Here is a 13,875-nt window from a genome sequence, read left to right on the forward strand (position 1 = left end):
ATATTGCCATGCCAAAGACCAACTCCAAATCTGCAGCACATTTATTCAGTAAACTGCTGTGCAGTAAAACTCTAAATGTCTCTTTAATGTTTAATGAAAAGCTTTGTCTGGCTTTTTGTTTATTAAAGGTTTGTTTTCTCAAAAATGCTCATATGGAGCTAAATTGTTACAGACTTTCCTTTCATCATTGCCAAACAAGCTATTGATAACGCTCAGTCTGGAACATTCCTGGACTCTGAACCATTCACTGTCTATTGTCTGTTGGAAAATGAAGCAGCACAAAGCAGAGCATGCAAAAGTCAAAAATTGTAAAAATTAAATAAAAATCAGAACATTTCCAAAATATCAGGAAGGGCCAGCTGGCTAGTTGACATCCACAGGCTGCTTCCATCTGTCAACATGTAAGCTCTTATTATGCTAATATGCTTGAGCTTTTGAAGTTAAACATCGCTGTTTATGCCAAGTCCTTTTATTCTGCTTAAATCCTTAGTCAGCGCAGGGGTCAGCATTTTGAAATAAGCTGTCCACATTTCATTTACTGTAGTAAAAGGAAACAGACGAAAGGTCCGTCAACAAGAGGCCATCAAGGTCTAATGAATTCCATAGATTCTTCTTCCCCAGTTAAAGACTCTGTACTGACTGGAATATAACCACAGCAGACTGACGCTTCAGAGCACTGCTGATTTACATGTGCTGAAAGGTACAATGCACAGCTATTCATTTGTAATGCAGTGGCCAAATAAATACTGAAAAATAAGTTCCTTAAAAAGTGCAAACTGTTTCATTAAAGGGGTCATATGATGTTGCTAAAAAGAACATTATTTTGTATATTTGGTGTAATGAAATGTGTTTATGCGGTTTAAGGTTAAAAAACCACATTATTTTCCACATACTGTACATTATTGTTTCTCCTCTATGCCCCACCTTTCTGAAACACGTCGATTTTTACAAAGCTCATCGTTCTGAAAAGTGAGATGTGCTCTGATTGGCCAGCTATCCAGTGCGTTGTGATTGGCCGAATACCTCAAGCGTGTGACAGAAATGTTACGCCCCTTACCATATTGTGATGTCGTGTCCCAGCGCGACTAGACAAAACCAATAAAACCCATTATAAACGAGGCATTTGTTGCATCCAGTGGGGACATAATTACAGATTATAATGGTTCTGGAACAGTGTTGTAAATACAACTTAACCACTGATTTCTAGTTGTGTCCTCTTTTGGAAGACCAAACAAAGTAATTTTCACTTTCGCAACCAAACACACAGCGTCTTCACAACATGGCAGCGGCGGTGGCAGCAACAATAAAGTTACGCCTTTTCTTTCTTTGCGTGAACATTTGGGCGGTGTTATGCAAATCTTCCCACACAGTGACGTAGACATGTGGGGGCATGTTTAAACGAGGCATTTTAGGGGGGCGTGGACGAGTCTTAACTTTTATAAAGAATATCTCTTTGGGTTTGAGACTTTAGTCTTTGCAATTTTAGGGATCTAATCTATTCACGAACAGTTTGTAACACTCCAAAGAGAAAAGAAAACTTGAAATCGCATCATATGACCCCTTTAAGGTTTTTGTGGGTTTTTTTCAAAAATTAAATGGCACTTTGTTGTCTTTTGTAAGTAAGTAATAATGCTAGGGAGACACTGATCTTAAAATTCTGGCCAATATTGATAAGCCGATAATTAATGATAACCGATTAATAGAGAGATCTAAAACGTCTATGCTATTTTGCCTAAAGAAATTAAAGCACTAAAACTAAAATAAGTTATTAGTGATTTTAAATGTTGACTTGCAAGAAATAGTTAATCCAAAAACGATTTGCTGAAAATGTACTCATTCTCAGGCCATATGAGATTCTTTGGAACACATTTGGATAAATTTAGCATTACATCACTTGCTCACCAATGGATCCTCTGCAGTGAATGGGTGCCGTCAGAATAAGAGTCCAAACAGCTGATAAAACATCACAATAATCCACAAGTAATTTAAGTAATCTGCAAACACACAAGCTGTGTGTTTGCAAGACACAAGTCCATGATTTGTCCATGACAGGCATTTTAACTTCAAACCGTTGTGTATATTATGTATATTATGTATATTAATATCCTATGTATATTAATATTGCTTTCTCCAGTTAAAAAGTCATCCTGTCTGAATCAGGCAGGAACTCATTAATGATGGATTTGTTTGTTTCAAACATTCAACTTTTCACTTCACAAGAGGTTAATTGATGGACTGGAGTGGTGTGGATTACTTGTGGATTACTGTGATGTTTTTATCAGCTGTTTGGACTCTCACCCTGACGGCACCCATTCACTGCAGAGGATCCATTGGTGAGCAAGTGATGTAATGATACATTTCTCCAAATCTGTTGTAAGGAAGAAAAAACTAATCTACATCTTGGATGGCCTGAGAGTGAGTATATTTTCAGCAAATCTTCGTTTATGTGTGAACTATTCCTTTAAGAGTGTGTTAGATGATGTTGAATCTAAATGTAAAAAGATTAAATGAGTATTCACAATTTAATATTCAGTATCTACCAGATGATAACCGATGGTACTGATATATCATACATCCCTAAAAATTGTTCACACCTGATCCTGTTTTAGGGCTGTGAGATTATTTAGTTTGGTGCCTCCTCATATACACTATATGTGTGTGCCGACTGCATCAGGTCTGGCTGTGATAGATGAGGTGGATTTAGCTCCCAGCGTTGTGTGGACTGGGCTTGGCTCGACTGAGCGAAAAATTGTGGGATCAGAAGAGTGGAGTATATTCTGCCAGGAGAAGCTAGTCTTGATGGGAATCTTAACTTAGACACAGAAAGCAGGATCCCGTCACCTGGACAAAGCAAAATCCAGTGTGGGCAACTATACTCTTACTGCATATAAAGTAGGGAAGTGTTATTGTGAGAAAAGTAACAGTTCTGGCCAGATGAAAAAGGAGCTTGTACAAAATGCAGTTGGCATGGTTTTCCTCTTTCATTTAGCAAAAAGTTTCTTTTTATTAATTTCAAAGTTAACTGCACCACTGCACTGAGCACAATGAATATGCTTTTAAAAGAAGGGGCTGTATTTGGAGGGGTAACAACAAGCATAAAACAAGTCAGAAATAAAATACAATAGAGGATGTCTGTGGGTAGCAGATACGAGCTTGAGTAATGTTTTATGCCATTAAAGCCCCGATTACGCTTGTAGTCCATGCATGTAGCTTTGAGCTCATCTAAATGCTAGTGTACTTCTAAACGTTGACAGATATAATATAAAATCCTGCACTACACAGATTTTTGTCCAATCAGATGCTTTCTAGATTCAGTGTCCATCCCCTTAATACCAACAGCAACTAGCAAGTAGTAAATCATATCATGGCTGTGACATAAAGTAAAGGCTAAAAGGTTTGGAGCAAGTAAGTAAATAAAAATAATAATAGTTTTATTTAGCAATGACACATTAAATTGGCAGTAATGTCAATAAAGACATTTATGATGTTACAGAAGTTTTGTAAGATCTTTTGACCTTTCTATTCATAAACGAATCCTGAAATAAATTGTATCACCATTTCCACAAACATTATTAAGCAGCACAACTGTTTTCAAAACTGATAATAATAATAATAATAATAAATGTCTCTTGAGCAGCAAATCAGTATATTTGAATGATTACTGAAGGATCATGTGACACTGAAGACTGGCATAATGGCTGCTGAAAATTCAGCTTTACCATCACAGAAATAAAATGCATATTAAAATATATTAAAATACAAACCCATTCGTATAAATTGCAATAATATTTCATCAATATTGCTGTTTTTCCCTCTATTTTAAAGAGATAAATGGCACAACAGTCAATGTTGTTGTGTAGGCCTCAGTTTGTAATATACTGTCAGACAGATGTTTGATGACTATAACACTGCAGCTAACTTTTATCCTTTAGTTTTCTGCTTTACACAATCATTTTGAAAGCACATCAGGGTCATAAATGCATACACAGTTTTTATAAATTGTTTTTATATACACAGTGCATTCAAACATGCACAGTTTAAAACACTTGCATTTTCTGAAGTCTTGTCTCTCTTTTCATTAGTTGCTTTGTTTAGCAGGGGTTTCATTAACACAGACAAATGTGGAACACAATGGCAACTTCAAGCATTCTATGTATGGTGAATGGGTTTGGAACAAACAAAAACACAGTAATCATCTGAATCACACATAAAATGGTGTATTGGGATTAGGGTATTATAAAGGGATACATCTTTTTTATAAGTTTTTTTTTTTTTTGGACAGGGATAGAGAGCAATTGGGGGGGTAGAGAGCAGATCGTTATGATTAGCTGAAACCTCCATGTTGCACATTACAGTCAAACCAATTATTAATCTAAATCACATTAGTAGGGCAGTTGCCATTATCTAAAAGGCATATCTTTCAGAAATGGAATCAAATGCTGATTCATTTCGATTTCATTTAAATGTCCTCAATTCTTATGAATGGACCTTGCTGTACAATAACAGCAAATAACGAACTGCTGTTATCAAAACTATTCTCAAACATGCCATTTTGTTCTTGATTATAGAAGTTATTCTATATTATGATTTTGTGTTCAGTAAACAAACACACGAATGCCTTCAGCCTGAAGGGAGATATGAATATCACAATGCTCTAGCCTAACACATAAACTGCACTTTAACAGTAGTGGATTTTTAAGCGCTGTCAAAAAGATCCACAATCATTTTGTACGACAAGAAAACTCTTCAGAGGTGGGCTTCCCATCAGAGAAAACTGCCAACATCGGTGAGAACGGACTGAGATCATATTTCATATCTCATTTTTGCTGTTGGTGAGCAATTCATTCAAGTAGGCCTCTTGTTGCCATGGAGATGGTTAAATCCCTTTAGTACTTCAGTACGACAATACGAGCCAGGATGAACACAATAAGTGCTCCTTACCACTTTGTGCAGAATTGTTGAATTGAAAAATTACTCCAGTCTTAAGTGTCACATGAACACTCTAATATACTGATTTGCTGCTCAAGAAACATCGGCTTTACCATCGCTGAAATAAATTACATTTTAAAATATATTATTATATTAGTAAATATGGCATATCGAGTATATATTATAAATATATAAATATAGTCTGTATTAGTAAATATAGTATTATATTTCACAGTATTACTGTTTTTATTTTATTTATTTTTATTTAACAAATTGGCCTTGTATACACCAGTGTTGTACGTATGTATGATTTAGAAATAATTTATAAATCATACATATATTTATGTATGTATATTTTATGTATATATTTTAATATATTAATTTTTAATTGATTTAATTCATATACGGTATATAATATGACAATAAAAGGAATACTATCTACTGATCTACAGTACAGTACAGACAGACAGACAGACAGATAGATAGATAGATAGATAGATAGATAGATAGATAGATAGATAGATAGATAGATAGATAGATAGATAGATATTTACATTTATTTTGTACCTCCACCCATATGTGAAATATTTCTGACATGGTCACTACTACAGTGATTTTGTTAAAATAACTTCATTTATTTTGAGAATAAATAACTTCCATATTTCTTTCTGACCACAGATCTCTTTGATGATGGTCTGCCTGCTCCAGCTCAGGCATATCTGAAAGTGTGTTCTGCCATGTCTGAGATGGGTCTGAATGACATGAAACCTAGCAGCACCCCTGCAATCCTCTCTTCTCAAGAACAGGAAGTGCTGTCTTCTTCTGGCACCACAGTGCAGAGGAGGAGCGTGTTACGAACTGAGGAAATAGTAAGTATTTTAATAGAACATAATTGTTTTTTTTGTTTTTTTGGTTTAGTCTTCTCCATGCAGCATGTGTGAACAAGACACTGTAAACTAAATCAGTGTTTCTGACCCTTGTCTTATGTAACGCTTCATCCACACCACACCAGAAATGTGTTTCGTTTGACTTATTATACAGAAAATAATTGATCATTATTATTTATTTTTATTAAAGTGGACAGTAATACAATTAATACAATTATGCACACTGATTAAAACAATTGATATTGTGCATGAAAAACAGACCAGTGTTATTTTAATATCATTGAGATACTATTATGTTTATTCATATTTGAATTTCTTTTTCTTTTTATATTTTTCATTTTAATCTCATTTAAAGTTTTTGTTTTGTTGTAATTTTTTTGTCAATTTTTCAAAAAAAAAATTAATACATTTTATCTCAGTTTTAGATTTAATTATTTTAGTACAAGTTTAAACTAAATTAAAATGTGAAACGTTGCATTGAAAACTATAGCTGAAATAAATAAAAAATTTGGAAATAAAATGTGACCTTTTGATTATTTATCTGAGAAATGCGATAGGTTGTCTAAGCAATTGAGGGAAAACTGTAATTAAATGTTAAAAAGATCATCATTATGTCATAATAATTATAATCTTTCAATGTCATCATTAGACCAAATGGCAGGACAACCGGATGTCCACCAAGCAAGTGACCATCACTGTGACTCAAAGTATCCGGCAGGTGGATAAGAGCGGGAAGATCAAGGAAACATCACAAACCACCTACGAGGTCATGAAACCTGTGGATGGTTTGATGGACGCAGTAGTTGACTCATTGCCTCAATGAGGTGTTTCCCAAGACCTCATGAAGACTGTATCTTGGGTTTCAGGAAAGCTTTGGTGAAGATGTCAGGGACCAAAGAAGTAAAAAGCAGGGATGACCTAAATGAAGAAGTTCATCAGTGCTGTGCTTAACGGGTTTCAAGGGTCAGTTAATTGTTAGTTTCATTGTTCAGTTCCACTAGACTGATTTAAAGGGGTCCTATTATGCTTTTTCACTTTTTCAACTTTAGTTAGTCTGTAATGTTGCTGTTTGAGCATAAAAAAGATCTGCAAAGCTCAAAGTCCAATTCAAAAGGAGATATTTTATTTAACAGAAATCACTTTTCAAAAACTGCAACGAACGACTCGTTTGGACTACAACGCATATTTTCCGGGATTTGTGATATCACAAATATCGACAAATGGGACGAGACCTGGTTGAGCTGCACTAGAGAAGGCAACGAGTGTTATCACTATGTCGGAGACACGCTAGCTTTCTCAAGGCAGACGAACTTAGAGTGATTACAATCATCCGGGTTTAAATGGAGCTCAAATAGATTTGATTTTGACACAATATTTAGGCGCCGAGTGCTGCCAATCACAGCACACACTGGCCCAGCTAACCAGTCACAGCATATTTCGTATTTCAGAAGGCGGGCCTTCATTTGATACAGGAACTATTCGAGCCATTCATGCCAGACTGGGGAGAGAGGTATTGTAATAATGTAAAATATGTGAAAAATAATGTGTTTTTCGAACAACCTAGTATGAGAGCCTGTTCTAGTACACCCCCAAAACAAAATCAAAACTTTGTAAAAGAGCATAATAGGACCCCTTTAATAATGTCTATTTTTTATGTACATCTTTCCACTGTATGCCAACAAAAATCTTAGTAAAACCATCTACTGTACTTACACTTAAAGCACAGGATAGGTGGACCCTTAATGACTGGCTGATTGATTTTGTGAAAAGTGTAAAAATTATACTTGCACAGTTAAAAAAAAACATACCAACAACACACATTTTTTCCCAGAAAAAGGGTGACTTGAAGTTGATGCACTGCTTTAATTTTGAAAAATCAGGGCTCTTACTACCACACTATTGTTGCCTTTAGCCTTTTGGGGTACACGTGCAAACATTTGTTCAAAACCTAATTACAGCTTCTGTAGCAAGCTAGCACTACTGCGAAAGGTAGTATGTAAGAATATAAAGCAGCTCTGTTTTGTTATTCCAATATTGTTTTATATGTCACTGCTTTACTGACTGGAAGATGATGTTTATTGTTGAGTAATTAAATATCTATTGTGGTAATTTGGAAGTGCATAATAACTATTACTGTATCCCAATCTTTCTCTTGCTTCAGTCTCTGAATTAACATTTTACAAAAAGGTTCTATATATTAACATTAATTAATTAGGCATTATGAAGTAACAATGAACAATACTTTTACAGCATTTATTAATATAGGTTCATGTTAATTTTTACATATACTAATATTTTTATTTTATATTTATTACTCATTTGTAAACAATAACATCAGGTACACTTGGCATAGGTTATTATTGTGAATTCAAATTTTTTTTAATTTAAAGACATTTGAAAATAATTGGCATTAAATCGGTTGATTTTGAAAACAGTTAAATAAAATCAGTTAAAAAGTATGAATATGGTTCAAATAATGCTAGTTGTGGAACAAGCAAGATTCAATTAGTTCAACTGTATGCAATTAATACATTTAATTGAGTGATGAATTTATAAACCTGGTTATTGCGCATTTAAAACGTATTTGCTTTAATACTATTACATAAATCTCATTCTTGTTTCATTCATGTATGACTGATAAATATTCATCATACTGTTTATTAATATTAAAACGGTTTAATCCAAATGGATGGAAATTTTATAAATTAAATTTTAAAATCTTGAATATATAAGCCTAAATATTTTTAGAGCAATGGTTTATAATTAACTGAAGTAACAATGAATAAAAAACTTTAAAATGTATTGTTCATTGCTAGTTCCTGATACCTAATGCATTAACTAATGTTAATTAATTGAGCCTTAATGTAAAATGTCAAGTTAATCTAAAGAATAATGTGGTTGTCAGGATATTTTACAATTACTTTTTGGGGTTTCTCAAAGGAATTTCATAAAATTTTAATCAAAACCCCCCACTGTTTTAAGGAATCTTAAAAGTGTCAAATGGACATTCAACAATTTACACATTTTCCTAAATGGAAAGGAATGCTGTTTCAAAAACCTCTTTATATATTTTAAAGTCCCATTGTTACACCTTTGCAGTCCTAACTATATTCTGTTAGTATATCATAACAGGGATACTGTGTAACTTAAAAAAGAACTGTGTTTAGAGTTTGCTACGTTGAGGTAAAAATTTATTGACATTCAAAGCTAGAACAAATATAAATTTATACATACATATAAAACACATACAAATGAATATAATGGTGTTGGCAGAGCTGCGGTGGAGATATTCTGTGGTCACAAACGAGTAACATGGCAATGCAGAGAAAACATCAAATGCTGAAACATCTGGTGAAAGTCATATTCATGTAGTCCTGTAAAAGCACCATCAGACCAGTGATCAGCATGTGTCCTGGAGAGTATGAATTTGTCTCTCCTATTCAGTAAGTCCCGACCTAAAACGTGGCTCTTCCCTCGACTTCCACTCATCTGCATTGAATTCTGGAAAGAAAAATGAAATCTCTCTCTTGGCAGATTCAACTGAATCTGAAAGGAAGAAAATGTTGAAACTTTAGAATAGTAGAATATTTTTATCATTTAAAACATTTAAGAAATTAGTCTTTATTTTGTCAAATCTATGTTATGGTTTAGGATTTATTTAGAGTTTTAAAACAAACACTCATTAGGCCTTTTCTAGAGAGGTTATTAACCGTTTAGCCAGTTAAAGGAATAGTTGACCCAAATATGAAAATTTGCAGAAAACGTACTCATCCTCAGATCATCCAAGATGTAGATGAGTTTGTTTCTTCATCACAACAGATTTGTAGAAATTTAAATCACTTGCTTCCCAATGGATCCTCTGCAGTGAATGGGTGCCGTCAGAATGAGAGTCCAAAGAGCTGATAAAAACATCACTAACAATAATCCACAAGTAATCCATACAACTCCATCAATTAACATCTTGAGAAGTGAAAAGCTGCATGTCTGTAGTAAACAAATCCACCATTAACATGTTTTTAACTTTAAACCGTTGCGTCCGTACTGGAGGAAGCGGTATTATGGATAGAGGTCTTGCATTTTGTCCAGAAGTAACAGTTTCAACTTTAAAGTTATAACGCCTTATTGATGAATTTGTTTCTTATAAACATTCAACTTTTCACTTCAAAAGATGTTAATTGATAGACTGAAGTCATGTGGATTACTTTTGTTTTTATCAGTTGTTTTGACTCTCATTCTGATGGCACCCATTCACTACATAGGATACAAGCAAGGGATTTAATTGGTTGTGATGAAGAAACAAACTGATCTACATCTTGGATAGCCTGAGGATGAGTACATTTTTAGCTAATTTTAATTTTTAAAACTATTCCTTTAACTCTTAAAGGGTTAGTTCACCCAAAAATCGTGAATGACCTTCGTTCATCTTCGGAACACAATTTAAGATATTTTTGATGAAATCCGAAGGCTCTCTGACCCTCCCATAGACAGCAAGGTAACTACCACGTTCAAGGTCCAGAAAAGTACCAAGATGATCAACAAAGTAGTCCGTGTGACATCAGTGGTTCAACTGTAAAGTTACGAAGCTACGAGAATACCTTTTTGCGCAAAGAAAACAAAAATAATGACTTTATTCCACATTTTCGTCTCTACTGCGTCACTTGTGGACGCACGTTAACGACAGTACCATGATGCAGGATCACCAAAGTGACACAGTAGAGACGAAAATGTGGAATAAAGTCGTTATTTTGGTTTTCTTTGTGCAAAAAAGTATTCTCGTAGCTTCGTAAATTGCAATCCGAAGATGAACGAAGTTCTTACGGGTTTCAAACAACATGAGGGTGAGTAATTAATGACAGAATTTTCATTTCTGGGTAAACTAACCCTTTAAGTGTTCAGTTTTACTCTACCTGAACCATGAGTAGTGTTCCTGGTGTCAGTCAGCCCGTATTGGCCCCGCAGGGTGTCTGGTGAAGTGAAGCGAGCTCTAAACACTTTGGTTGGACCCATCATCCCCCTCCAGTGAGTGATAGCGTCTTCCCTGGCTAGGATGTATGCTCTCATTGGGCCACTATTGTGGGAATATAAGTGAATAGCAGGATTACACAGGGAGCTGTGACAACCTTGTGTTCGCACAGATGGCTAAATAGAATTGAATCCAAAATATATATATTTTTTCTTATATGACGTTAATAGTATATTCAGGACTAGTCACAAAAGATGAGCAGTACATGCCTAAGTGGCACTGCTGGCACACAAATGGAACTAAAACCTTAGGAATAATCAGCTTCTTATTTTTAAATGACTCTGACGTAGACTAAAAGACACAGGTCAGTTCGAGCGCTGTGGTAATGTTTTATCTTTCACAGACAAAGACATGTTCTGAGGAAAGGGTGCCATGGTAACATCACTCTCTAAGCCTCACTGTCTAAACTGGATCAACCGCTACATTAACAACGAGCATTGATGTCCCTCGCCACAGATGAGAGAACATATATCTGCATTAATTATTCTTTTTGAGAGGAAGAGCAACAGTACAGCATACAGCATCTGTAGTTTCACAATAATTTAAAATACACTACCGCTCAAAAGTTTAGGGTCAGTAACATTTTTTGTAATGTTTTAAAAGAAGTCTTGCTCACCAAGGTTGCATTTATATAACACAAAATACTGTAATATTGTAAAATATTATTACAATTTAAAACAACTTTTCTGTTTTCATCATTTTAAAATGTAATCTATTCTGAAATTATTTTAATATACTGATTTGGTGCTCAAGTTGATTTTTTTATTATCAATGTTGAAAACAGTTGTGCTGTTACATTGAATGGAGTTCAAAAAAACATTTATTTTAAATATTTATAACATTATACATTTATTTGCTGTCAGTTTTGATCGATTTAATGCATCCTCGCTGATTGAAAGTATTAACAACTTCTTACTGACCCCAAACGTTTGAATGGTAGAGTATGTGTTAATATTCAAGTAGTACACAAAGCTAAATCAAGTACATCCATTCCTTTCCACTCTTTCTGAATGCAGTGATTTAACTGCCGTTAATGAATAATGTCTGTGAACCTGTAGGATAATCAGCTCAGAGGGTAATTTGAGGAAAAGCTGTTGTCAAGACTCGTGAAGCTACAAGGGGTTAGTTACATGGTCAAACTTTGATGTCCATAAATGCATGTTCAGTCCAATAACATACAGTTTCAAGAATTTCTACAGCAGTTGTTCCTCTTCCTGGTACTATGAATAAGTTTTACCTTTATCAAATAAAACAAAAAAGATCTGCACACTGTTATTCTCCCTTTATTTAGAAATACTTAAAAGTGGCAATGTTTCGGTCAAAGACCTTCATCAGGCACACACTGTGCCTGACACAAAATTAAATTAAAATGAAACAGAAAATACACACACACATACATATATATATATATATTATCTATACATATATTATTTCATATATATTAGATCAATAGATAGATCTACAGCTTAAAGCTTAACATTATTTAATCATACATACAAATATATGTCCACAATCTTATATTCACAGGTACATAAAATTATACCTGTGAATATAAACCTCCTTCAGAGAGCCATTATATCAAATAAGTGTTTTTTTACAAAAACATTATTAACAATAAGCACTTGAATGATTAGTGGAGAAATGACAATAAACATTTACCTTGACATGAATTCAACCAGTCTTTGATAGAAAAAACGTCCTGTAAAATAAAAACAGTCAGGAATGATAACCAAAAATAAACTGCTGCTTATCTTTTATCTTTTGATCAATTTATCCACTAGGAATAAGCCAACGAGATTGATGTGGTTTATGGTTAATATGGTCTGAAAAGGCTCTTGCATACATAATAGAGACATATGAATGTGAGGCAGCTGCTTTTCTTTGGATGCAGGATATGTATAAGCTGAGACTGAGTACCATGTTCTCTCTCCACATGCTGTGTCAACATTATGTGAAGCCTTTACTATGACTCACCCTGTTTAAAATCACGCATCACACGGACACCCACCCACACATGTACTTAACCATTCGATCTGTTACAAACACAGACCTTTTTCATTCATGCAGTGGATATTATAGGAAGAATGATCCTTTTCTACCTGCATGTTCAGCATAAAACTTTTCTGAATCTTCTGCTCTCCACATCAGATCCTTCTTTCTGACAATAATGAAGTTTTCGAGAATCTTCTGATGAAGAGCCTGAAATGAAAAGAAATATTATATTCAAATGTTTCTGTGCTCCTGTGCCCATCGGCATCTCTTAAAACTAAAACTCATTGTCGGTGAAAATGCATTGCTATGCTAATGGAAGCCTGTTGCAGTTTTGCTGTAGGTCTTTTCATTTCATGTTTGCCCTCAACAACAAGACGACAAAGGATCTTAGCATAGAAATAAAAATAGTTAATTAAGAGGTTTAGTCTCGGTGGTGTAAATTAAAGCAATCAGGGCTTCAGTTTGTAAAACACGTTGCATGAGGAAATTGTTACTAATTAAAAGCACCTTCATCTCTTTTAAGCAACAGACAGCGGGAATTAAATCAGGCGAGACATTGGCTTGTTTTAATAGTAAAGACAAATGATTATGTAGCTTTAAGCCTCCACATATTTTGAGTTACAAGACATCCATCTTTCTTCATTAAAAGGGTAACATTCAGCAGGATGGGTATAGGGGAGACTGGGGCTAGTTGTCACACTTGTTACTCCAGTGAATATTGCTCATGATAGGTTTAATTTTTTTTATAGCGGGGAAAGTAACTTTATGAATTAAGCCAGGGATTCCCAAACTTTTTTGTCAGGTTTTAACCTAAAATATTTACTTGAAGTACCCCCTGAAACTTCTAGATTTATATAATACATTTTTATAATATTTCAAATTATTTTGCATTTCATACTTCACATTTGCATGTTCATAGTTCTCTGATGTTGATTAATGGTCACACGACATGCAATTTTAGTAAGTGTTTAATTTTTATTGCTCTCATTTGAATACATAATACACACAAACACACACACACATATATATATATATATATGTGTG

General features: G+C 34.2%; 1 protein-coding gene across 1 annotated transcript in view; it reads right to left on the reverse strand.

The window, feature by feature from the left end:
• Positions 1-8,974: 8,974 nt before the first annotated feature.
• LOC107561929 (nucleoside diphosphate kinase 6) overlaps positions 8,975-13,875 on the reverse strand; it is a 6,056-nt gene continuing 1,155 nt past the window's right edge. Inside the window, exons 2-5 of the mRNA XM_016246465.1 lie at positions 12,939-13,038; positions 12,499-12,538; positions 10,724-10,884; positions 8,975-9,362 (exon numbers count right to left, since the gene is read on the reverse strand). Coding sequence (XP_016101951.1) covers positions 9,253-9,362; positions 10,724-10,884; positions 12,499-12,538; positions 12,939-13,038 — 411 coding nt within the window. The 3' untranslated portion in view covers positions 8,975-9,252. The remainder of the gene's footprint in view (positions 9,363-10,723; positions 10,885-12,498; positions 12,539-12,938; positions 13,039-13,875) is intronic.

This window comes from Sinocyclocheilus grahami, unplaced genomic scaffold (genome assembly GCF_001515645.1).
Source record: "Sinocyclocheilus grahami isolate Dianchi unplaced genomic scaffold, SAMN03320097.WGS_v1.1 scaffold799.1, whole genome shotgun sequence".
Classification (NCBI taxonomy): Eukaryota; Metazoa; Chordata; class Actinopteri; order Cypriniformes; family Cyprinidae; genus Sinocyclocheilus; species Sinocyclocheilus grahami.